Source organism: Pygocentrus nattereri, chromosome 17, assembly GCF_015220715.1.
Source record: "Pygocentrus nattereri isolate fPygNat1 chromosome 17, fPygNat1.pri, whole genome shotgun sequence".
Lineage (NCBI taxonomy): Eukaryota > Metazoa > Chordata > Actinopteri > Characiformes > Serrasalmidae > Pygocentrus > Pygocentrus nattereri.
The window spans coordinates 19962678-19990440 of record NC_051227.1 but is presented as its reverse complement, the minus strand read 5'-3'; the positions used below and the strand labels follow the sequence as shown (position 1 = coordinate 19990440).

Here is a 27763-nt window from a genome sequence, read left to right as displayed (position 1 = left end):
TGTCTTAAAGGGTTAGAAATACATTTATGGTTGCCGACATATCATGAAAACACCTGTAAGTTCTCAAGGCTCATTTAGCATCATAAGAGAATATACAACTTCTTCCTCTGTGTAATGTAACTTTAGGACTATCATTTTGTTTAATGGAGCGAGGAAATCACATTTGATATGGCAAAATAAAAGCAGAAGCACTAGGGGAATGAGCTCCTCAAGTGCTTAGAGGACCGAAGTAAAATACACCCTAAAGATGTTACGCTGCAAACAACGACGTATTTCATGAACACAAAACCGAAAAAGAAACTGCATTCAAATGGCTTTGGAATATATTCACTCTGCATCCTTCTCTACCATGATAATCCCCTCACATATTTCTTCAATTTGATCAAAGAATCCCATAAACAGACTGACAAAGCATAAGACATTCCGCAGCATCGCTGTGAGCGATTTAGACTCTGAATACACCACAAACAGGCAATTAAAATATCAAAAGGAAGAAGAAACCTCTCGCATGCTTAGCCACTCAGGCTGTTTTTGGCGGCACTACAACAAAGTGTCAGGCCGAAGCGCAGCCGTACTATTAGCACTGTCTTCACCTTCTCATATAGTCTACATTCTAAAGCAGCAGCCAGAGCGCTTCCCTTTAAATGTCACCTCTCACTTTTCCGTTTTTGTATGCTGGTGTTTGGCAGTGCTCAGAGGTCCCGGCATATGAAATGATCAGCGTAATAGATCCGGCCACTTTTGAGGCTGTTATCATGTGTGTTTATCTGTTCGGAAGTAAATAGAGATGGACGCTTGGCATGCGCCCCTCAGCACATGAAAATGCAAATGCGACGGACGATAAATAAATCAACACAGCAACTCGGTGACTGTCAGCCTTGCAAAGACAGGTTGGGGAGTTATGAGGGGGATATTGCTTAAATGATTTGTGTATGTTTGTGCACACAAAACCATGCACACATTCGCATGACCATATGTGTGTCTAGAAAAAAATCACACCTCTGTCTTTTTCTCCACTCCACCCAGCCAGTGCGTTCCTGTTTTATGTGGGTACAATTGTCCCTTTCTTCATTTATTCACACACAAGGCTTTCCCAGTTCACCAGTTCAAAGCGGGCCGCTCTTGGCATTTTGGCTTTCTTAAGTGCAGAAGGAGTGGGAAGGCCAACATATTTGCCGTCGTGTCATAAGAGACTTTTCAGAGTTCAGGGGAAGCAACACCAACGCACTGTCCTGGGATGTGTACCCTGAACTCTCAAGTGCAAGATCAAACTTGCCTGTGGGCACAGTGGAAAAACTACAGCATATTGCTGTTAGCCATTGAATGTTCTACAGGGGGCATTGATATATTATTTGCTCTCATGTGCTGTTGCAAATAACGTCACAGCTGTCATTTGGTCGTAGGTGTGACCTCAAGTGTTCAGTTGCATTTTGTGCAACAGTTCTGCAAAATAAGGAAAAAGTAAAGCAAAAGCCCTGAACATTGCATCAAATGTGCTTTAATATTTGCAATTCATTCTGCCAAAAAAGTAGCACTCTCTTATGTTGCAGATGGAGCCATAAAACGGTTGCAATATCAGGTTCAGCTTATCATTTTCAGTGCTTACAAGATTAACCTGTATGTCATTTTGTTGCAGTCAGTCTGTAGAGCATTTCACAGCCCATTGTGTTTGCTGAATTGTATTCTGTCAGTTTCTGGCTAATTCCAGTTTGTTTAGTTTTTAAGCCATCACAGCTACCAAATGAAAAGACTACTTATGACCAACGACAAGTTTGGAATTTGACCTAGTGCTGTGATACTCTTCTTCAGAATCTGACCAAACAGGCTGCAGGTCAGATGTCAGCTTAAGTTCTCTTGTCTCAATTGTCTGTTTTCAGATGTGATGTGCTAGTAGAAACGCAGTAACGGCCGCACTGTAAATGTAATAAAATGGTTTGCTGGTTTAACTAAAAATAACTACTGTTGTTGTGAAATTGTACTAGTTTCATTCAACTAAATAAAAAAAATTTCAGAAGTTCAAAAGTATTTATATGAGTTGAACAAAAATACTTTAATTGCTTTTAGGAATTTCTGTAAGGTTGAAATGACAAACTGTTTTTTATAGCATAACAGTCATGGGCAAAATGCTTCTCAATTAGACTGTTCCACTGGAACTGTTGTATAAGGTGGTATAAAATCCAATGATAATCATACTGCTTCAGATTTGAAGGTCTTCCTGAGTGGATGAATCTGGTGTTTGTGAGCACGTTGAAAGAGAATTCATAGAGAACTCAGTCAAAATTTGGTGAAGGACATGTCTTCCAAGAATGTGAGTATAAAGTATAAAGTGGATTTTGCCTTTGAGATCTAAAGATCAAACCTGACCTTCTTTTGCGTCTGGGCATGTGTGACGTTAATACGTAAAGATGTATGCTGTGGTCCAAAAACGAAATCTGACCCGACACCTCGCAGCAGCACCCAAACACTATATTTCAGTGTGTTTTCCCCCCTGACTCGGTAATGCTACTTCATTTAATTAAAAAAAAGTCTTACATAGTGCAGCTTTAACAGAACCATGATGATCTCCAAAATCATGATCATTTTAGTCATTGATATCATGAAGTGTCTACAACGTCTAATGCTTACATCCTCTGAAGTCTTATGTCATCATGCTGGTGTTTTATTCCCATCTAATAAACACTGTCAAATTGCAGTTCATCATCTCATAACAGACCAAACCTGAGATGTTGCTACAGTCTAAACAGATTCAAAATGAAAATGTCAATTCTGAACATTTTCAAAAAAGATAAAACCTGTTTTCTGAAGTAAATCAGAGCTCCTTTGAATTCTGTGCTGAACTTCAATAGCTGAATGCCTTCAGTTTCACAGCATTCATGTTCTAAAGCTGAGCGCACCTCAACCTTCAGAGTGTGTGAATACGAATGCAAATGAATAGCTGGACTCCCGTCTCTTTTTAAGCACCGCTTCCAGCCTGCCAATAAGCATTCCATTAGCTGAATGTCCTTGAGAAGGATGTGCCTGCAGCCCACTGCCAACATCAGAAAAAAAAGCCATTGTGCAATCTCCCATCTGCATGAACTCTTGAGCGAAAGCGAGAGATATGAAAGAGCCTTCATCAGATTCTGAGTGTGTGATTTGAACCTTCAGCTCTCATGACTGAAAAAAGACTTTTAAAAGGCAAGGGTACGGACGACAGGAAGCTGCAGCTTTCAGTCCTTCCTGCTTTTCTTTTTCCTCCCTGCAAATCTCACTAGTCTAAAATAACAGCGACAAATCAAAGGCTTATAAACAGCGTTGGATTTAATGAATTAATGATGTCCAGGATAGATTACTGGGCTGGGAGAGAAGCGCTGGCAGCCGCATAGCCTGAAGACATGCATTAAACCCGCGAGTGGAGAAGAGACATCATCATAGAGCCGTGTCTGTTGTGGTGGAGATGCTGGAGCCAGCGGAAAGATCTTCCTGAAATTTCTGCTTAAAGTCTTTGCGAATGAAAGAAGAGAAGAAAAAAAAGAGTCTGAATTAGAAAAAAAAGATGTAGCACTTCTGCACAAACTGTTCTCTGGTGAGAGCACTTCAAACATGACCTTGACAGATCAGATGAAAACAAGGAATGAAACAACCCCTTAAAGGCGAGTGTTTTTTTGGTTTTGTTTTGTTTTTAATTCAGGCATCAAGGAAAAGCCAAAGCTTTTTCATGTTAAGTGAAGGTCTTTTGTACAATGATTGAATTTAGCAAAGGCACTACTCTGACAATTGTAGCTTTGCATATAAAACACTACTTTAAATCACTTATTTTTTAATAGTTAATCTTGCATCTTAATTTTTATTAATTACTGAGTAACTACTATGAAAAATAAGCTACACTATATTGCCAAAAGTATTCGCTCGTCTGCCTTCACACACATATGAACTTGAGTGACATCCCATTCTTAATCCATAGGGTTTAATATGATGTCAGCCCACCCTTTGCAGCTATAACAGCTTCAGCTCTTCTGGGAAGGCTTTCCACAAGGTTTAGGAGTTTATGGGAATATTTGACCATTCTTCCAGAAGCGCATTTGTGAGGTCAGACACTGATGTTGGACAAGGTTCACAGTTTCGCAGTCAGGTTCGCAGGTTCGCAGTCTCATCCCAAAGATGTTCTATTGAGTTGAGGTCAGGACTCTGTGCAGGCCAGTCAAATTCTTTCACACTAAACTCGCTCATCCATGTCTTTATGGTCCTTGCTTTGTTCACTGGTACACAGTCATGTTGGAACAGGAAGGGGCCGTCCCCAAACTGTTCCCACAAAGTTGGGAGCAGGAAATTGTCCAAAATCTCTTGGTCTGAAGCATTAAGTGTTCCTTTCACTGGAACTAAGGGGCCGAGCCCAACTCCTGAAAAACAACATCACACCACAATCCCCCTCCACCACTTTACTCTTGGCACAATGTAGTCAGACAAGTACCGTTCTCCTGGTAACTGTCAAACCCAGACTTGCCAGACGGAGAAGCATGATTCATCATGCCAGAGAACTGCTCTAGAGACCAGTGGTGGCGCTTTACACCACTGCATTCACATTGTGCTTGGTGATGTAAGGCTTGGATGCAGCTGCTCGGTCATGGAAACCCATTCCATGAAGCTCTACGCTGTTCTTGAGCTAATCTGAAGGGCACATGAAGTTTGGAGGCCTGTAGAGATTGACTCTGCAGAAAGTTGGTGACCTCTGCACACTATGGGCCTCAGCATCCGCGAACCTTGCTCTATCATTTTACGTGGCCGACCACTTCGTGGCTGAATTACTGTCGTTCACAATCACTTCCACTTTGTTATAATACCACTGACAGTTGACTGTGGAATATTTAGAAGCGAGGAATTTTCACGACTGTACAGGTGGCATCCTATCACTGTACCATGCTGGAATTGTCTAAGCTCCTAAGAGCGACCCATTCTTTCACAAATGTTTATGTAGAAGCTGTCTGCAGGCCTAGATACTGGGTTTTAAACACATGGCCATGGAAAGGATTGGAATACTTGAATTCAATGATTTGGATGGATGAGTAAATATTTTTTAAAAATATAGTGTATGTAGAGTGTGAGGAATTTAAAAGTGGGTCCAAGCCTTTGGAGTGTCAGAGGGTTAAATAAAGCAAAAGTGCTTCTTTAACATTCCCATGATAAAAAGCCCAAATCATGGAGAACTGAATTTTCCTGCCTTTTTTAAAATTATTTCAAATTATTTTCAAATTTTCAATTTTCAAATTATGTCAAAAACTGAAAAAAAACAAAAAAATAGAGTTGAGTTGTTCTGACAGCACTGATACATCACTCATTACTGGCACTGTTCCAAAAACAGCCTGTTGAATTCTGAGAGATAAAGTGAGGTTGGAAAATGATCATTGATTTAAAAATAAATGATGACAGTGTTTGGTACATAAAACATATAAACTATGTTATAAAAAAAACAGAAAATACAAGAATAATTTCTGGCATGAAGCTGACATTCAATATAAAAGAATTCATATAACAATTGCCATGGGTGTCTGAAATACCTGGTGATACTTGAAAGAAAAAAAAAACATGGCTGGACTTGTCCTTTAAACTTGGCTAAGCTAGCTGCTGTACCTTTGCGAATGCCAGCGTAGCTGGTGCTCAGGCCACTCCTCTTTTTGCGGTGGCGGTACAGCCAGATACTGAAGACCATGAGGATTATCCAGCAGGCCGCGCCAATGCCCGCGATGAAGGCCGGCTGCCGGACCACATCTGAAATCTGCTGAGACAGGGTGTTCTCTGGGTCCGCTACTGTTTGCGTCATCCGCCCTGAGGAGTCTGAGCCAGAGAAACCGAGGAGAAATGGAGAAACAGAGAGAAAAAAACGACAAGCAGAAGACGGGTTTGTCATTTGTGATATTCATACAATGAATGGACCGAACAATGCATTCATATTTCAAAGATATCATTAATTGCAATCATTCTAAACTCATTGTATGACAAAATGAGAAAACAAAAACTGCAGTTTCTTCTTTAATGAGGTGGCACTTTGATTATTGAAGGAAATCAAACCAATTCAGTATGAATCGAAATTGGAACGCCAGTGAACAGATCACAGAAAACAGTGCATATTTCTTTCTTTGAAAGAGAAAAGTGTGCTAGATTAAAAAAGAAAAAGCGTATCTGGCAAAACAGCACAGACAACAAAGCGGCTACTTCATCTGCCTATTCTTTCTGTCTCCCTCATCCGTTCCCTACTTTAGAGAGATTGTGGTACACCTCCCTCCAACGCCCCTCCCAGCCCCCCAAATATTATTCTTTTCCACTGATTGGCTTTGTCTGCTATTTTCCTTTTTTCCACCTTGCTATCTTGTTTTGTTTCATGTTGCAGGCACTTTTATCCTGTTTTGGAGCTGTAGGCAAACAGGTTTCCATAGGCTTCACTTCTCTTCAGCCCACCTCAAAAAAAAACAAAAAAAAAACACTCCACCACTTCAATCCACCAAAAAAAGAGTGTAAAGACATATTCAACAGAAAAACCCACTGAAGTCTCAACAGCTAATTATAATGTCAAATATTTCAGTATTCAGTGTTCACCCTTTGCTTTTATTACAGCTTCCAATTTTCAAAGACATCTGCATGGATATTTTTCCACACCTCCAACGGCCTTAGAAACTGGTTGTACTTGTTACTGCAGGTAATCCTAAATACAAATTTAGACTCATTAATACATCAGTCTCTGATGTCCGATTCCAGTGCTCTAGTGCACATTTCTGGTGATGTGACAGCTCTTTAACAGCTACACATCCTTTCAGACTCATAGCGTTGAATTGTCTTCTCACCGTAGAAGGATAGATAGAAACACCTGAAGATTTAAAGCAAGACTTAAAGCAAGAGTGGATAACTCCTGCCCAAAAGGGTCAACTGTTCTCCTACCACACTATGAGAAGCCTCAGTGTAGTGCAGTTTCGCATCACCTCCTCCTGTACAACACTGATGAGACTAACTCACTGCTATAAGTGTTTCAGTTCACCTTCTTTACACACCCATTACAGATAATGAGGCTGAGTTTCAGTCATAAATCTTCAATTTTTTGCATGTGATGGGTGAGAGACATTGCAACATTGCTTTTCTCTCCTAATTCTGCCAGACAGATCAAAGCACACAGCAATAAAGCCAATCTCTCATCTCCTAACGCAAGCAGGTGTGTGCCTGAGTGCGCAGCTCACAGTTGCTGATGTGCTGCACTGTCAAAGAGCGTGCCCTTCATCTGCTGCCTTCAAACATTAAAATAATGCTCTTTTGTTGCCAACAGATTGACAGTAATCAAGACTTAAACCTCCATTAAATTAGAATTAATTTTACTCTGAATTGAAGCAGATTAAATTTATGAGCTCTCCTGCCATTCAACCTCATGTGGCACTGTGCCAACACTGGCGATGATCTAATTATTCCAATTACTCCTTTAACCACAGACACCAAGAGCTTTGGAGGGAACAAGTCAAGGCTTATGACTCTCCCTTTAGCAAAGGTGGAATTTGTTTATATAAATCTTCAATAATCATGGACCAATACATTTCTTATAAGAGCTTCAAATTGAACTGAAACTGACACAATTTTCCTATTGCCTGCAATGTAATTAATCAGCCAAGACATGTTCAGTGTCTGAAGTTTGCTTCTCTGGAGATAGGAGAGTAATGCAGCTAACAAGCAATGAAAGTCTATGTCTAAAGAAGCAAACTTCAGCCACCAAACATGTCTTGGCTGACCAACTAAATTTCGTTTAAGAGGAAAATTGTTTAATTTTTCAGTGAACTCTTCCTTTACGATTATTTGAAAGTGCCAAGAGGTTTTCTGATTTATTACTGTAATTTTGAATACACTTCATGTCATAAAAGAGATAATGTGGCTCGCTTTATGCTAAAGTCAGTTAAAATGCCCTGTATCACAATGAAAAACATTATATTTAAAAGGATTTTGACAATATCGGATGTAGATGCTTGTAAGACATTTGAGCACTCTGTGTTGCACTCTTGTCAGCTGGTAGTATTGAACAGAGTTTGATGGGGTGAACATTTTGACTCACCCAGCTGGAAGTAGGTGATGTCACTCTTCACGCCAGGTCCAGCTCCGGTACTGGCCGCTACCTCCACACTGTAGCGGACCCCTGGAACCAGGCCTGAGATGACCACTGAGAATGTGGAGCCGTCCACTGTGCGATTGATGTGGTAGCGGCTTTCGTTCCCCAAACACCAGATCTGAGTATTCAGGAAGACAAAGAGTTAAGATGAGCCTTTCGCAGTGATGTGAACACTGGGCTGAAAACAAGTACGATGATGATAATTCATTAGAAAACTAACAATAAAATAACTGAATTTGGATTTTACACCTGAAACACAGCCTAAGAATTTTATTTTGGCCTAAAATGATCACATACTTTCCTGAATGTTGTTCCAATCAGAGACCGTATTCCAAAACAATGTAATGATGCATTTTACACCCCATTGATATTTTAATGTTAGACACAATACCACCAGCTATATAAGTTTTTTTTTTTGTTATTGTGATATGAGTTTCTGCAATAAACACATGCTTAATGGCTTTGATGATATAATGTATTAAATTACATCAATTAATATTAGATTAGTGGGAACATAGCATTAGAGGCCCAACAACTGCTTCCCTGCACTGGGCTTCAAATCCGCTCCCCTCTATGAGCATAACTTACATGTGCACAGCTCAAAAAACACTCAGTCCTGAACTACTAGCCTGCATGACATACCTACCTGTTATACCTTTTGTAGCCTTTAGAATAAATAGATGTTCAATAAGTGCTAACTGTTTTTAGCCTCAACAAAGATGTGCTTATAGTTATGAAGTAGGTAGCTATGAGTAGTTATTAGTTTATTATTTTTGGTTTGCACAGTAGTGAGTGGTACTTTTGTAATTTTGTAGCTACTGCATTAAACCATATGTCAGGCTCAAGTCCTTGCAGGCCAAAACACTGCAGACTTCAGAGCACTGCCAAGGCAGTTTTACATGCCTGCTTTAAATGATAGTTTAAGTTTAAATCTTAAATTAACAACAGTTTAACTAAAAATCTAGCAGCACATACATTCAGAGGCTTACTACTTCAACAATAATTTACTTCTCATATTCATATCCAACATCCTTACTGAACATCATATTTTATGTCCAAACTGTGCAGCCCTACTATTCAGCATCTTAGAATGCAATATTGAGGGTTTTCCTCAGATGAAATACGATCTGTGCCCTTGAGACAAACTCTATCATGTCATTTTTGATAGTATTATGAAGTTCATAACGCAGAAGCTCTAATAGCATTCACCTAAACTGATTCAGCCACCTCAAATCCAGTTCAATGGAAACTCTAAGAAACCTTTTGCTTTTTCCTCACAAGAAATTGAGTTTATGTGTGTGCAGTCAACCCTGAACTGCTTCCTTTGCTCTGGAGCCATAACAGACTACCGCTACCCACTGAGCGCGCCCTACATAACCATGTAAAAACTATAGCCTGGATCAGCAAGAGTTACTATAATGAAATTACAGCCTGAGCTCTAACGCTGGGTTGAAAGTGATACTGCTCTGGCTAACCCAGTCCAGAGGGTAAGAAAAAAAAACATGTGAGCTCAATGAAAAGCAATCCATAGATTCACAGTCTGACCATGTTTTGGCCGGATTATAATTTTCATGGAAACTTTAACAAGCTTCATCCGTCCCCACTGGCTCCCGGAGACAGAGTATAACACGGGGCTAAGAGCTGATCCAGAATCCTCTGCTGTTTTTTGAGGTGCGGTGGGGTAAGAAGCGCTGAGAGTGAACAGGGGAAGCGATTATGAAAAGAATCTTGCCAGATTAAACAAGCATGAAATTACTCACAACCACCCCTTCCATCACCAGAAAAACATTTACCTGGAAAATTAACAGCGACTTCACTTTAAACATTCTTTTTCCTCTCATCTCCCTCCCAACTCTAATCCACATTTTAAACGACAGCAGACTGGGATCCCATTAAAAAGACCTGAACAGAACATCACATAGGCTCAGAAGGCAGAGTGAGCTGCATGAAGCACGGAATGGGTATAGAGGGCATAAAAGGACAAGGAATGAGGCACAAATTTAAGAAATTAAGCTATTATTTATAATTATATATTAAGGACAGCAGACACTGATAGGAAATATAGAGTAGCATAACTGGCCTACATGGAGACAAAATGAAGAAAAAAATGAAGAAAAAAATGAAGAAAAAAATGGCTTATTTAAATCATGAATTCAGTAAATTATTGCACAGAATGCATTCTATATATGCCACATTCCAAGATCCTGCAACAGTTTGCTGTTGTTTTAAATGAATTGTCAATACAGAGACCATTAATATTGCAAAATGTCTCCATATTGCCCACTAGGTGGTAGCATTCTACAGTGATTTTCTCCAGAGACTTTCCTCCTCTGCTCCACTTTCTCAGTCTCTCTTTGGCCTTCAGACAACGCTGAGTAAGACAGAGTGACTAAGTGACTGTCAGTATTTTGTCATCCTCATCACTCTCTCTCTCTCCCTCTCTCTGTCCTCACCCTGTACTCCTGGACCAGTCCGTTCTGCTCGTCCTCTGGAGGAGCCTGCCAGGATAGCAGGATGGCTGTGCCGTTGTCTCCACTCTCTGTTATGGTCACTCCCCTGGGGGCTGCACTGGGGGCTGAGAAAACACAGAAGGACTCTTAAACACTAGCAAACAAATAGGTTTAAGTGTGTTTGTATCAGAATTGGTTTTATTCATTAAGTACAAGTTACTAAGCAGAGTCAACATACATTTGTATAAAACATGTATTATAGAAATATATAAAGTTTGGGCACCCTGGTCACATTACATGTTTTGTTGAAAAAAGTGTAGTAGAATGAGTGTTATAAGTGAGACAAAGGGTTCACAGAAGGAGGCCTTTTGGATTTGTGAACTTTTATCTCTGTTACTTAATGGTATGAATGAGGATTTTATTTGAATGTCTAATATTTGGATGCTTTCTGATGTTTTTTTGTTTTTGCAGTTTATTCTCTTGCTGAGTTTATCACTTTAAGAAGGCCCTAGCAGAACCTACACAAGTGAGGGCACTTCGTTTGGGTCTTTGAAAAGAAGTAGGTTGAGAGATTCATGAGTGCTGATGATAGCAAGAAACTATATTTGTGTCTGTTTTTTTTGTACTGTATCTAATGGAATAAATGTACATTAAATGCACATTTTAATACAATTACTGTTTATTTGCTAATTGAAAATATTAAAAAAAACATTAAAACATCATAAAATATGTACACACACACACACACATTCATGTAATTGTGCACAGAAAGTGACACACTATGTTCCCCTTGGAGGATGTGTTAACTTATAAAATCAGCAAAATGTAATTTGACAAGGGCTGTTCAAACATAAGACTGTGGAAATATATACCAGTACATTATAAATATTGAAAATCTGTAAAGTTTACATTATTTATCCTCAAAAATGTGAGCAGTGAATATACCGCTGTTGTCGTATCTAAACCTTGTATCTCCATTTTTGACGTTTTCCAGTTTTTGAAATAATTTGAAAAAATCTGTTACCCTTTACACTGTATGTAAATTTCATGATGAATGGACTAAAAGAAATGACCCAAAATGACTTGGAAATAAGTCTGGTTCCATTGACTTACATTAAAAATAAAGTAGTTTTTTTCCTTCTGCTGTAAAGTTTCCATTTTGGAGATACAAGGTTTTGTTTTGACAGCAGCGATATATTGTGTGCATTAGCATTGTGTGCATGTGTTTGTATGATACATACAGTGCAATACACAACTTAGAAAGCAGTAAAGCATGAGTACACATGCATAAACCATCACTGTTTCAAACAGAAATGACTCACAGCACCACTCAAGTAATTCAGCCACTCACTTACAGTGTGAATGTATGACTGAGCTTAAATCCAGAAAAACACCACCCCCTTATGAGCAATTAAATGCCTAAGAGTAAACCCAGCTGTTTTCTAATTCTTTACTCTTGGTCTTTTTTCAGTTATTTCCTGCTTTCTATCTCTCTCTCTCTCTCTCTCTCTCTCTCTCTTTCACACACACACAAACGCAAACACACACAAACACACACAAACACACACTCCAAGTGAACTCAGGGAGTAAACCAAGTCCTTGTGGATTTGTAGAGCCACAGACAGCCACACCCGATGAACAATTAGTACGGCATTTGTGTGAGCGTTACATTCGTTACATTAGGGTTCCCATCAGCTGTTTGGCTTTCAGAGAGCTATTTCAAACTGCTACAGCTCAGTCTGCCCTCTGGCTGAAAGACCACAATTTGCTGTATGTCTGAATTGCTCAGACAAATATACATACAGAAGCACACATGAAAGGAATCCGGTGTAACTTAATGCTTATGTGCATGGCAGAAGGTGGTGGTAAGTGTTAAAGAGCCCATATCCTATATTTTTCTTTTTGTCCCAGAGGTCCTCTGATGACATTTGTGTGGTTGACCATTACCAACCTCTCTTTATCTCTTAGAATTAAACCAGATGCTTTTGTTGCTGTGTTTTTAAGACTGATATATGTAAATGAGCTCTGTTCTAGTTGGCTGCCTTGCTTGGTGCCCCAAAACAAGATTGTTTCAAACACCCAGTATAACTTCACTGAGAATGTGCAAAGCTAAACTTCTGTAGGTGGGAGGATGATAGCATGATAAAGGTAAATGCAGTTTGTTTTTGCATATCTGAACTGTATGGGCTGAAGAGAGAATGATACATTTGGCAGTTTACAGCAAACTCTTGCATCTCAAAAAAAGAGAAAGAATGAGAGAGAAATGTGGACAAATAAAAGTAGGGATAGATAGACAATAATGCTGTTAGACAGATGGTTACCCCTCACCTTCTTCTAACGTTTTGCCCACTTTGATATCGCTGTCCGTGCCCTGGAACTCGTTGAAAAAGGGCCGCACTTTGAAGTCATAGGTGGTGCCCTTGCGGAGCTGTGTGATCAGTGCTGTGTGCTCTCCTGGTGACTGCACCTCAAATACAGCCCAATCGCTCCGGGTCTGACCCGTCTCAGAGGACATTCGGTACATCACTTTATAGCCCTGGATATACTGCGACTGCTGCTCCACCTAGAGGCAGAGAACATTATAGAGCAGTGATCTGTAAGTAAAACAGTAGCTACATTAGACCAGCTAGTTATAAGAACCATGACCAAATGCTGAAAATGCTAAGTAAAAGTCACATACAATTAGGCTTGGTCATAACTTGTTTTGTTCAGTAATAAAACGGCGTTATTTACCATTCAATGTGTTTACTCGCATTTACTAATCCAATAACTGTAGAAAATCTGATTTTTTCAGTAACAAGATCAATGTCTACATGAGTCAGGCAGTAATCGCATTTTTGCTTTGCAATAAGCCAATAAACTCCCAGAATGTGGTGTAAACATAACATAAAACTCTCTTTTTTATGTAAAGCTGTTTTTTTTTAAACATTGCACCACTTTACCTGAAAACGTGAACATATACCATCTAGAACATGAAGAATATTTATATCCTTCATTTCGTCAAGCACGTAATTGGCTTCAGCATCACTCAAAGTGTTTTGTTGCCATCTCATGGGCGCTGTGTTAAATCCTGCTCTCTTATTTCTGCAGTCTGCTTTCGCACATGTGCAGACAGAGAACTCGAAAGAAATCTGCATACATGCACTGAGAAATCCAACTTAACTAAAATCTAGCTCTCTTTACCCGATTTCTTAGTCGGATTTCTAGATTTAAGATTTAAGAAATCAGAGTAAGCTGATTTAATAAGTGCATGTAAACAGTCAATGTTAATTATAATGATGCTATAACTTCTGTCCATTTACAGGCCAACTGCAAAACATAAGAGCATGGCCCAAGGCTTCCTCTCCCACTGCTTCTGCTTAGCATTAGCCATAGCTAGCACTTGCCCACTGTCAGGTCGGTCTTGCAGGAAATCAACAGACTTCAGCTAAAGAGCCACACCACATGTCAGCTATAAAGTATCCAAACAGGAACTGTCTACTTCCACTGTGGTGCTTTGTGGTATCTTGTGGTTTTAGGAGTATCACATATTACTGTAACATGTGATGCATAATACTGAGTAAATCAGAACAGCTGCCTTAAGGGGAAACCTTTGAAAAACATTTGCAACACAAAGGACTTACCACTTCAAATATACAAACGCATGAAGATGTGAATTGTAACAATAACACTTAAAGACCAAGAAAACAGTGATTCTCATATTTACCATGTTGTTTTAAGCTTTTTTATATGATTCGGTAGCCCTGGAGCTGTTGTGTAAACATAAGAGTGGGATCACCTCCATATGGTTCCACTGCAGAGAGAACAGTGCATGCTTGTAAAGCGCTTAATGCTCTCTTGATCCGAACCAATAAAACTGCTGTCGTTTCAGCTGCAACTCATTAAGCCCTCAAAAAGTAAGAAGGGTCCAAAATGCAGATATGAAACACTACTTGTGAATTTATGTGTTGAAAAGAGTGAACTTTCATGATGCCACATTGAGCATTTTAGAAACATATTAACTGCTTGTAGCAAGAGGCCTCTTCATAGTCTAAATGAGTGCAAATAAGGACTGTTCAATTATAATCAATTATATTCAAAGTGTTAAGATCTAATCAAAGTAATTCAGAGTGGTTTGATGTGAAATGTTCCCATTCTAGAGACATTTTCAGAATGGTGATGATAGGAACCAGACGTCTGAAATATTTAATGCTTCTAAAACTCACAGAAAGTCATTACATGAAATGACTATGAAAATGCTGCCTGATGCCCGAGCTATTGTTTTATGATAGTTTTGTGAGGATTTTAAAGGTATTTTTAAAATCTATTCATGACAGTGAGGGATTTTGCCTTGTAGAGGACACTAGTTTCCAATGAAAACTTTTCAGATTTACCACTATTTTACCATTAACATCGTTACATATCAAATCTCAGAAGACATGCGAAGGTTGACTTGTCATTTGGGATAGCAAATAAAGTGGTTTTATTTGTAGACATTGTTACCCTGGGTTCCTATCACCACCAAAGTAAGTTTCTCTACAAAAAAACAACTTCACATCAAACCACTCTGAATGACTTTATTTACATCTCAACCACTGAATTATGCAGAATGTTTGAACAATTGGAGGAATTCCCTTTAAGAAAAACCCTGAGAAAGGCTATGGGGCCCACCCTGTTAGTACTCCTGTCAGTGGGCGACTGAACAGAGGGAAGTGTGGGTACTTACGGTCCACTGCACTCGAATGGAGGAGGAGGAGAGGATGGTGGGATTGTGGAGGTGGATAACAACATCCCCCAGCTCCCTCTGGATCTGACCATGTTCCACTCCTTGACTGGTTGGAGGAATGTCTGCGTACACACATTTTAAATGATCCATTTGTTTCCACATAAAAGATAATTTGATTAAGCAGACTCTCAGGGGCAAAAGGAAGTATTGCGCTGTTCTTGGAACAAAACCTCATATTTGAGTTTTTGAAAAAGCCTGTTGCCCTTTACATTGTATGTCAATTTCATGATAAACGGTCAAAAGAAATGAGCCAAAATTACTTGTAAAAAATTCTGGTTCCATTGACTTACATTAAAAGTAAAGTAGGTTTTTTCCTTCTCCTGTATATCATTTTGGAGATACAAGGTTTTGTTCTGACAACAGCTATTGTCTTGTACACACACACACACACACACACAGACACACACACACACAGATTATTTTAGTCCACTGTCACTAAAGTTTGCTACTGCACTGTACTCTGAGTTGTGAGTTTATTAGGTACTTTGTACTGTTTCAATTTCTGACAAACTGCTACAATAGAGGTGCACATTATAGGTGTGCACTTATTGACTGTAACCCATCTGTTGCTGCACAACTTACAGCCCCCACCCCCACCGCACAGAAAAAGATAAGATATGGGGAATGTAAGTATAAACCTGCACCATCTGCTGGTTGCATTCAAAACTTTTTGATTTGTTGATTAAAGACTGTGTAGTCTGTTTTGGGGAAGTGCCTGTAAAACTGTACTCATTCATTTAAATTACTTGTAACAGTGGTATCAAATCAAGTATAACCGAATATGGTGTGGTGACATGGCAGGTTATGTTATACAGCCTGTAATGTGTAGTGCCTCCAATTTACTGCATACATTTGAAGGCAAACAGCAGACAGCTTTCCTTCCTTGCAGTCCCTAACTGCCCACCTAAAATGTGTTCCAACAAGGTAGGTGTGTGTCTAATAAAAGTGGTCAGCAACTGCATATTTGCATATATATAGCTTTCTGTCTTTCCTGGACTGGGTGAACTCACCCTGTGTTCTAACAGCGTCACTGATGGGGCTGGGGTCACTCAGGCCATATGCATTAGCCGCTCTCACTAGGAACAGATAGACAGCGCTGGGCTTCAGGCTCTTCAGCACATAGCTTTCTGTCCTCACGTGCTCTGCCAGCGTCTGCCAGCTGCTGCCCGATGCATGACTGCAGGAAACCATCACACACTTAACACTGACCAAACACTACCAGCGCAGTAACATAAACACCACCATCTCCTACAGAGTTTAACTTGGAATAATACAGGAAATTAAAGGACGTATTTCACTGTGAGACTTAAGGGTTGATTCTTAGAACAAGCAAGAAACAAGCAAGAATTTCTGAAATTCTAAACTTTCAGTTGATGTGACATTTGTGTTTATAAGTTGAAGAGGAGATATTTTATTCTGACTTGAATTTGATGAAAAGTTACTCTTTTGTGTGGTTTTGTGGAAAGAAAAACCGTCCTTTACACTGCTTTCCAGATAAAAGCTATGAATTTATCATATGAATAAACACACATGGTTATCACACATGTAAATCATGTGATCACAAAAACTTTAAATCTCATGTTGAAAAAATGTGCGTGTGATCACTAGAAAAAAATTGTAATCACATAAAAAATGTGCTGAAAAACGTCACATTTTGGGGCATTTCGTTCACATGTGATTACATATAATTCACATGACGTCACATATTAACTTGTGATCATATGTGGTTATTAGACACTTTAGATATAAAATATGCCCTTATGAGTTTTTACATATTTTTATTTTTTTAAATTTATTATTTTTTTGACATCAAAACAAACAGAAAAAGTAAAAATGAAGGCCTTGAATCTGTTGAAAACAGAATAAAATTTAAATGTAATTAATTACATGACTGCAATTATTTGGTACAGTAATAACTTTAGACTTCTATGGGTTAAAAATGACAGACCATAAGAAATCTCAAACACAATGCAGAAGTGGACACTGGGTGTAGGTCCTGTGTACTGCTTAATTATTAGATACCTGAAGGCCTCAATGATGTAAGAGGTAGGTGTTGCTCCAGTGTTGAGGTCAGGCTTCCAGGAGAGAGACACTGAGGTGCGTGTGACATCGGTCACCTCAGGTTTGGAGGGGGCACTGGGGATCAGGTTGGGGTCAGTGGGTCGGCCAGGCTGGACTGCAACACCAAACTCTGAGACGAGATGGAGAAGTTTTTTTAAAAAGAAAAAAAGAAAAAAAATGTTCTCTCTCTTCAACTTTCTCTTTCCTCTCTCACTCATTCACACCCTCTTTATGACGTTAAACACAGATGAAGGAAAGGGACAAGCAATTACTGAGACATTCAGCTTTAATTTCACTCTCATTTCCCTTCAGGCCTACATCTCCTATTCCCACCATGTCTGCAGTCACAGCAGGCGTCAGTACCTTGCACTTCCAGGTAAGCCTTCCATGATGCCTCTCCACTCGGGGTGGATGCTATGCATGTGTACATGCCTGTGTCTCCAAGCTGTGACAGAGAGAGAAAGTTGTTATGAATCTGAAGATTACTGAATCCAAATGAAATTCTTTATGTAACTATATAATTGACCTGTAAGCGTAAATATGTAATCACAGTTGAATAACTATGTACTACCAATCTAATGTATTGAAAAACTCAACCAGAATGGTTAATTATGATTTGTAATGATGTTTTTAATGGAACGAATGAATTTTAGTCTATATATTTGGACTATATGGATGCTAAACAAAAAAAAAAAAAACATCATTCGTAGTAAAATGTTACTAGTAGAATAGCTTCAGTACACTTTGGTCTCTAGAACTGGAAGAATAGACACCACTCTTCCCAAATATTTTCCCTTTGTTGGTGTTTTGATGATGGAGGTGGAGAATACTGTATAACACATTGGTCCAAAATCTCCCTTAGGTTTTCAACTGGGCTGAGATCTGTTAACTTCACACAGGAGTCACTCTTTTCCATTTTTCTTTGTTTACTTGCTGTATTTTCATCTGTTGTACTCTCAGTTTTCATGGGCTGTTGCAGGAGTCAGTTTAGATTAAGTCACAGATCAGTATACAGTACTAGAGATCAGTATACAGTACTAGATTATGCTCAAAAATCAAATGTTTCATAAACTCTGATTGGTCAGAAACATGGTTGGCAGGCCAGAAATCTGAGCTTGTGCCCCTCACAAACTATTCCATTCTCTCTCCAACTGTCAACTGCGACTGACCCAAAAATTTGCAGACTAGACTGAAATTGGGGAAAGTCATATAGTGTAACCCTGGTTTAAGAGGCCAAGTGGACCTGAACCAAGCCCCTCATGGCCTAACAAAGCTACCTGACTCTCCCTCTCCCCTCACTGTATGTGTATCAACATTCAGACCTGCACTCTTCTCTTGGTGTATGGTGCACATGCACTCGCCAACTTGTGCAGAATATGCTGACTCGTTTGACCATATCACTTTTCTCACATCTCTGTAGACCAGTGATGATGGTTTTTGCACCACTGAAATCTCAAATGTGCACTTGTCTTTGTGATGAGGGATTTATGCACTGCAACCCTACTTTAATATCCCTCTCTAGTTCCTAGGGCTCCTGCCATCCAATATTGAAGCCTCATGTCATTTTGATCCCAAATCAAGGCCACCTAGGCCTCCCCATAATTTTTTATAGGATGTTAATTGCTTAATTGTATGTGACAGTACACCTGTTTGAAATCATTTGCACTTAAGTATCTCGACTCACTGGTTTTGATTGTTCAAAATACACACACACACACACACACACACACACACACACACACACACACACACACACACACACACATATATATATATATGTGTGTGTGTGTGTGTGTGTGTGTGTGTGTCTGAATTAGGACATGTCTGGCCACTGCTTTATATGCAAATGCCTAGTGATAGGAGTGCTGAGGAGTCACGATACACTGAATAATTTTCTAGAGAATCATACATTGACTGAAGGTCAGAGACGTATTTGATACCAATAGTATTTGATTCTGCATTAAGAGCACTCATTTCACCAGACGTCTGTGAATAAAGCAAATGACCAGACATATCCTAATTCAGTTTCTAGCAGTAACTGAGGCCTTGCTTCCTCATTTTCACTCTCCACGCATCAACACCCTTTCCTTACACTTGACTGTCCTCGTTGTACCTCTGCTGTCATCACACACACCTCTCTCACACACACCAGGGGGAAATTAAGGGGAAAGAGTTTCCTGTCAAATGGAAAATATTTCTGTTCTAGCTAATTAGAGACTTTGTCCATGTCCTACAAGAGCCTCTTTAAAAGTGATGACAGGCACATCAGGGGAGCCACAGAGCAGACAGAACAGAAAACATTCCAGTGAAATCTACAGAGGGATCACAGTCACATACACTGAAAATGGTCATAGTAGATAAAGGCTTTACATCCATTTCTAGCTGAGGTCCTGTGTCCTGTTGAGTAAATGTAATAGTGAAATGCTTGAGGTTAAACAGATTCTCTTTGTCTCTCTGGTTGAGTGATTTAAAGACACACTCTGACAGCCTATGTTGAAATGACCTTTGACCTAGACACTGTGGAAGAGCAGACACCCATCTGTGTGAAATGACAATGGCACCAGACCTTCTGCCCCCTCGCCACGTGTGTGAGTCGCTTCATGAACTTGATGAGTGAGTGACAGTGTGTGTGTTAGTCTTCATCCACTACAGTTCAATCAAACTTGAAAGTTTGAGTGACAGATACTGAATACCAGACTTTCAGTTTAAATAATTACTACAGCATATAATGAGACATACACACACACACACACACACACACACACACACACACACACACACACACACACACACACACACACACACACACACACACAGATTTGTTTTTATACAATGTCAGGACATGGAGTCATAAGTTACATACACTCATCGGCCACTTTATTAGGTTCTAGTAAAAGGTTGGACCCCTTTTGCCTTCAGAACTGCTTTAATTCTTCATGTCATACTTTCAACAAGGTGTTGGAAACGTTCCTCAGAGATTTTGGCTGGTTATTTGAGCTACTGTTGCCTTTCTATCATTTTGAACCAGTCTGCCCATTCTCCTCTGACCTCTCACATCAACAAGGCATTTTCGTCCACACAACTGCCGCTCACTGGATATTTTCTCTTTTTCGGACCGTTCTCTGTAAACCCTAGAGATGGTTGTGTGTGAAAATCCCAGTAGATCAGCAGTTTCTGAAATACTCAGACCAGCCTGTCTGGCACCAACAACCACACCACGTTCAAAGTCACTTAAATCACCTTTCTTCCCCCTTTCTGATGCTCGGTCTGCACTTCAGCAAGTTGTCTTGACCACCTCTACATGCCTAAATGTACTGAGTTGTAGCCATGTGATTGGCTGATCAGCTATTTATGTTAACAAACAATTGAACAAGTGTACCTAATAAAGAGGCCAGTGAGTGTATATATACCCACATGTAATAATACTGTGTCCTGCACAATTATAATTTTATTCCACATCATTTCAGACCTTTTATACTGGATGGTTCGTAATGAAATTCTAACAGAGTCTAAACAGCACCTAGTATATTCAAATTATGCAAGAAAAAAATGGAGACACAAAAATACAGCAGTGATGATAAATGTAAACATCTAGATGTATTTTACATAGCGCTATTGTTTGGACCAAGCCTCATATCTCTGAAAAGGTAACTTTGTAGGAGAAAAACTTCACTTTGAAAGGAAGTTAATGGAACCAGATTTTTTTTCCCAAATAAATTTGAATGTCCATACTATTAGTCACCTCAACATGAAAAGTTGACATGTTGTAAAGAGCAGCTGGCATTTTTCATTTCTGGTAAAATGGAAAAAAAAATGGAGATCCAAGATTTGTTTTGTTTTTCCCCTGACAAGTATGCAAGGACCTACAGTCATGACCTACAGTAAAGTGCCCTTGGTCAAATGCTGTGTTTTTTTGCTTTTGCTCCTCTACAGAGAACAAATTTAAGACACAATGTTTATTAACTGAATTTAACACATTGAGCATATGTTACGTTCGCCTGTGCAAAAGTTATGGCGCTGTGCATAATGGCACTGTGCAAAACAGCACTCTGCAAAAACTATGGCATATTTAATTATGTTTTCTGTAGGATCCTGTTTATTCTATTTTTACTTAGAATGTAAAAAAACGTAATTTGGCCAGGGCTGTTCAAACTTGTATATGATTATGTAATAAAATGTTTCTAAGCTTAAATCTACTCCTAACTTTTTGTTTTGCTCTGCCAGTTTTAAACAAATGAACCATAAATGGATGTCTCCATGCTCTACCTTGGCATAACGTATCTGTAGAGCTCCCGAGTCCAGCTGTTTGAGCCGAGAGTCGTGAGTGGACACCAGCGCTCCGTCCTTTCTCCACAGGATGGTGGGAATGGGGGTGCCTGTTGCCTGGCAACCCAGAACTACTGTCCCATCAACAGCCACTGTCTGATTGGTCGGACCCTGACGAACCACAGGTGGGGGCCTGTCTGAAATGACTGAGAGCGAGAGAGAGGGAGAGCGAGAGAGAGGGAGAGCGAGAGAAAGAAAGAAAGAGAGGAAGAGAAGGAGAGAGAGAAAGGGAGAAGAAGTGAGAGTGAGAAAAAGATACAGAAAAGGGAGTGAAGGAGGAAGAAAGGAACAGAGACAATGAGAGAGAGAGAGAGAGAGAGAGAGAGACAGAGAGAGAGAGAGAGAGACAGTGGAAGAAAGAGGAAGCAGGATGAAAAGAAGGATAGTAAAATAAATATATATGTAGAATGAGAGAAGGAGAGAGAAAGAGGGAGCAAAAGAGCAATACAGGAAAGGGAGTGAAGGAGGGAGACAGAGTGAGACAGACAGGGAGAAGGAGAAAGAAGAAGCAGGATGAAGAAAGAGGGAAAGAGGTAAAAGGAGAGAGAGAGAGAGAGAGAGAGAGAGAGAAGGAGAGATTTAAAATAAATCATTCATAGCCTTCAACCTAGATTTAACAGAGAAAATCTAGGAAAAAACTGTATTCCCAGTGAAAGGGTGAGAGAGGTATGAGTACCTACTGATTATGCTTTGAAAGATTGAGAGAGTATGTGTGTGTATCTGAGACAGGGACAGAGACAGCAATGGAAGCCAATTTTTTCAACTGGAAGCAATTTTCCAATCACTCAGCAGCAGTAGCTCAGCAGTGCCAAATGAAAGAAACACAATTAATACCACTGTAATTCCAACGTCAATCTCTTTTCAAATGTATATACAACACAGCACAGCACATTCTCTCACATATAGACACTCACTTTATAAAAACACTACAGGAGCCTTACACTTAAAAACCCACCACTGAGGTGCCCATTGGTTTAATCTGTGCTACCAAATCAACCTTTAACCTGCCTCAATCCACTGTGCAAACACTGCAGAATGTGCACCCTGAACAAGTAGCTGGAATCTCAGCCTGTATTTAATGTAGCACAGTATTGCTATTAGCATTAGTGGTTATGTCTCCGTTACTGTGCACTGCCCTGTTGAATGCATTAGCCTTGTTTCTACTGATGGTGGTCAGAAATGTGCCTCTATGGCACATTTCTGTTGAGCCCAGTGATTTTTTTTCTTTGAGGTGAACCACCATATGAGTATGTCCCATATACAGGCGCATACCCACAGTTCTGGCCTTGCTGTTGTAATTACTGAACATCATGTCAGTGACCTGTAATTATGATCAGTACAAGCAGTGAGAGAAGGAGGCCTGAGAGGAGGAGTGCTGCTCTAAAATGCTCAAATAACTATCATTACTCTCTCTCTTGCTGTTCCTCTCTCATTATTCAGTCACACTGCAGCTTAGATGTCCTGAGTACACCTGTATGTAAGGGTGGACGATATGACAATATGATATCACAATACATCACATCATAATAATGAGAGCATAATGCAAGTATTATAAAGATTAGCATGCGAAACTGGAGCTTTCTTTGTGTTATTGTGTTTTCTATCACTGTATAAATTAGCATCATGCTGCCTTTATTGTTGCATGCACTAGCATAGCTTCTTAACATGCATGCACACACATTCAAAACAACAAGTGCGCATTATTAATTTGTTCAACATTAATTGGTTAGACTGAATGGGCACACATGGGCCACAAAGCAGTGGCCAACTCCATATGAATGCCCATGGATTTGAAAAGGGATTTCCAACAATTCTGTACAGTTCCAACGGTCAGTAGTCCACACACAAAAGTGCCGAGCCTATTATCAGGTCTATATACTCTGTGTCATAAAGTAAAGCGGTATCATATTTTATAAATATGGCACTTCTGTTTTGATGGTGCATTGTGTCTGTTCCAACTTAACAAACTTCATGAAAACTAAGTATGATCATGGCACGTAAGAATTTTCACATATGGTGATTTTACATTTTTGTCATATAGTCCGGCGCTACCTCAGTGTGTATGTAAGATGTAAGTGCATGTTTCTTACTGTCTGTGACCTCCAGCAGGGCTTTAGTGATCACACTGCCCGCAATGTTGAGGGCCTGGCAGCTGTAATATCCGGCATCCCCCCGCTCCACACCTGTGATGGTCAAGTCACCCGTCTGAGAGACGGAGAAGCGGCTGGAGGGCTGTGGCGGCTGAGAGGAAAACAGCAGGTTCTGCACAGAGAAGAAAAAGGAGGAACAACAGTGAGGCTGTGTATATATCACCCGTCAACATTGCACAAACTGCATGTCTAATCTTGCCAAGTTAAATGAAGCACTTTAGTGATTTCTGATCCTATATGACATATTAGAATCTGTTTATGCATATATTGCATAACTAAAAACAGATGTAGCTGCTATCATGTAGCCTGAATTTTGCTTATATTTTTGTCCATTTTTATAGCTAACAGGATATCATATAGTGCCAGAACCCACATATGCAAGTCTATTTGAAATTACTTAAAATTTCAATGCAGTTTGAGGCAGCTTAAGACAAGAATGTGATGATTTAGGTATGTTAGATACTGGTAGATATATGCTATCATTCCTTTAGCTATGTCGATAAAGTAGCTAACAAACCAAAGTTCAGAGACTAAATGTGTCTTGGCTGATTTTCACCAAACTATAAACCGAAGCTTTCGACTGAACCCTCAGGCTGTAGAAATCCGCCAAACCCAACGCTAAAATTGAGCTTTACTACTGAAAAAGCATAAAAGGCCAAAAGGAGGCAAACAGCTAGACTCATTCTCTAGATAAGATGATAGAGCTCCTCAATATCAGCTCCTCAACCCAGAGCACATTGGCTCAGTCTGGCCTTCTCAGGCAAAGTGTGTGATTCTGAGGGCTGTTTCTGTGTGCACTGGAGGTGTGTTTAATAAGCACAGCTGGGGCTGTAACTCTGTCAACTCCATAAATCTGCTTCACAATAGGGGGGTGCGCTGAGCCTATTATCAAGCCATGATAAATCATTGGAAAATAAAGATGTTAGGGGGGAAAAATACAGATCTATAGCAGTTTTACTTGGCAACCATGCTTCTTAATGAATGGAAAACAGATAACACGCTCTCATGATCATGATACAGAAATGTATCTATGCTGTGGAAACTGCTATGTATCTATGCTGTGGAGACGTTCTCTCTTACCTGACTGCCCTCTCTCTGCCAGAAGATGGCTGGTTGGGGGCTGCCAGTAGCCTCGCACTGAAAGGTCACAGTGCGCCCCATGCCAACTACCTGATTCCTCGGCCGCACTGCAAACACTGGAGGCACTGTGAGGGTGTGGAAAAAAGAGGATGTATGTTAATTGCTGGTAAAAATTGGAGTACAATGCACTGAAACTATTAGCCTTCACTGCTATTATATAGTCTTGTAAAGTGGTCTTGGCTTGGACATAGAGTCCCAGGAAAAGTCTAGAACTGGTATAGAATCATTTTATGATATGTAGGTCCTTAAATTTTGTAATTACCAGGACTAATACTGTCTAAGGCATATTATATAGTCATAACAGTGATAATAACATGGTAAAAAAATGCAATTTATATTATAATCAAGAGTTATATACACAGTTGTCTAAAAGCTTTTTCACATTCATATCTTGCTTTAAATAATCAATAAAAGGTTCTTCAGGGAACCAAAAGAGGTTCTTCCATCACTCCAAAGTGAGTGCCATTCTAGCACCATTCTTATAAGAGAGCATATGAATATAAATGCTTCACTCTTCACATTCATAACTATGTAGGCTGATGTTTCTGATATAGAGGCTGATTAAAGTTAAGTCATTCTGTCTCTTAAAAGCAGAGGGATGCATCTGGGGGGTATAAAAACAAATGTAAATGAACTGAAAACTGGCGTGACCCCCACAGTTGCTTCATTTGCATGGGCAAGGGCATAGAGCGATAACATTTCCATTGAAATGGGGGATACATTTGGGCCATCTGTCCCAGGCTGACACTGCTTAATGGCGCTGGCTGGGCGCGGGACGCTGGCTTTTCATGCATCTTAATGACAGAATTCGTCTCGGCGCAGGAGCACCAATGTCAAATGGGTGCCGCTTTTGACGAGACACCACGCCTTAAGAGCGATAAGGGCAGAAAAAGCTTACCCCATTTTTGATAGGGATAGAGATGGTAATAAGAAGTGACAGCAGGTACATCCCCCACAGCCAATATCACCACATCCTCTACTGCCCACCGGTTCTCTTTACAGCCCGCAGCCCCGTTTTAACACTGAAAGCAATCTCTGGGCCTGTCAATTCACATACGCTCGTGATTTGTCCAAAGACCTCCGATGAAAATTTAGCAAGACGTGAAGCGCTAAGCAATAAAACGAGGCAATTTTCAACATTACCTTGAGCGCTCGGAACAAGCATTAGTTTTACCCCGAGCATACACCGCTGTCCCAGTTGCCGATGACAACCGAGACAAGCGTGCCGATTGGTGGAGGGATGAAAGGTGGATGGATGGTGCTTCTGACAACTTCCTGTTGCTGTCAGTGCAGTGAAAAGGGTGACGGATGACATTGCGACTTACCAGACACAACTGAAAGAGGAAAAAGATAAGAACAGAAAAAAAGAAAAACAAACGTGACAGATGAGTAAATAAAGTATAATAATAGACATGAGGCAAAAAGTGACTGAAATGAGCAGTATTATTAAAATAAACAATACAATGATGCATCTGTGAAGCAAAAACAATTCATGGCATGTGAACATGAACAACTCCACACTTACACCTTACTTTCCATCATTTACAGACACATTACTTGCATAAAATGGGTCAAGATGTACAATGATCAGAACACATACTCAATATAGAAATCTCATCTGTTTATTTTTTGCCTTTGTTTCTCTCCTGCTACAGTTAATGGCCTGCAAGAGGTATGTCACATCGTAAAGGGGAATTTGTTAAAAACGCTGCATAATTAATTAAGTTGGATGTAAACGCTGTCATTCAGAGTGGTTTGATGTCAAATGCGCCATTCTAGAGAAATTTACAGAATCCGAACTTGGAGCAGTGGTAACTGAAACCTCTCTGAAGCTATTAATGTTTCTTAAAGGTACAGTACCTCACAGATAGCCATTATACAGTCAGACGGAAAAGTTTGTACACCCTGTAGTCAAATTATATGTTTTGTTGACTTTCTAAGCTATAATAAGTTTATACTACAGGCAACTCACATAAATATGAGTTTAACATATAGGAAAAACATGTAATTTGACAAGGGGAACCCATGCTTTTGTGTTCAACTGTAGAAAATGGTTGTGAATATGCTGCCTGAGTTTACTGATGGGTCTGCAATAAAGTTTTGACCTTAAGGGAACTTTTTCCCCCCAGATTTATCGCTGTTTCATTATCAACACTACACACATAAACTCAGAAGACACCTGTAAGTTCACTGGTCATTTTCAATAGCAAATACAAAGGCTATACATGTTCGTTGTAGACACTGTGACCCCTGGCTCCTGTCACCACCACTGTAAAGAAATCTGAGTCTGTAGGTTTCTCTACGATGCCCAATTTAACATCAAGCCACTTTGAGAGACTCTGCTTAACTGGATTCTACAGAATTCCCCTTTAATGCATCTGGACTCAATTCAACAGGGTTGGCTTCAAATGTTATAATGCAGATGACAGATAGGGGACAATTTTCTAGATTTGGATCACAAAAAAAATAAACCAAAGTGCAGTGTAATCATTTCTCCAGATCAGTGTAGGGTATTATTTCACATCACACAACACTCTGATAACCCCAGCACTTATCAGATAAATCAAAACATGTTCAGTTTTAAGGACGCTGAACTTGAGAGGACGTTGATGAATTTGTGAACAGCTGGATAAAGAGTGGCCTTGGCGTGCTCTGTCTAATTCGGTGCCATTCTCTCCACCTCTCTTTTGGCAAGGCTTCCACCACCCTCTCCGCTCCCTGTGCATGGCCCATTAGCAAGGCCACTCCCGGGACTTAC

The 27763-nt window shown here is 39.8% G+C and overlaps 1 protein-coding gene across 11 annotated transcripts in view; it reads right to left on the bottom strand.

The window, feature by feature from the left end:
* Positions 1-27763, bottom strand: part of robo1 (roundabout, axon guidance receptor, homolog 1 (Drosophila)) — a 331113-nt gene that overhangs the window by 26813 nt on the left and 276537 nt on the right. For 8 of the 11 annotated variants that reach the window (XM_017707190.2, XM_037546677.1, XM_037546676.1 and 5 more), the window contains 12 exons: positions 26331-26339; positions 24946-25070; positions 23806-23977; positions 21656-21861; positions 17753-17834; positions 17351-17519; positions 16339-16505; positions 15269-15390; positions 12892-13126; positions 10567-10688; positions 8060-8231; positions 5608-5811 (listed from right to left, as the gene is read on the bottom strand). In XM_017707190.2, the coding sequence (XP_017562679.1) occupies positions 5608-5811; positions 8060-8231; positions 10567-10688; positions 12892-13126; positions 15269-15390; positions 16339-16505; positions 17351-17519; positions 17753-17834; positions 21656-21861; positions 23806-23977; positions 24946-25070; positions 26331-26339 (1785 nt within the window). The remainder of the gene's footprint in view (positions 1-5607; positions 5812-8059; positions 8232-10566; positions 10689-12891; positions 13127-15268; positions 15391-16338; positions 16506-17350; positions 17520-17752; positions 17835-21655; positions 21862-23805; positions 23978-24945; positions 25071-26330; positions 26340-27763) is intronic. The other 3 variants (XM_037546678.1, XM_037546681.1, XM_037546682.1) reach the window with 1 other exon arrangement.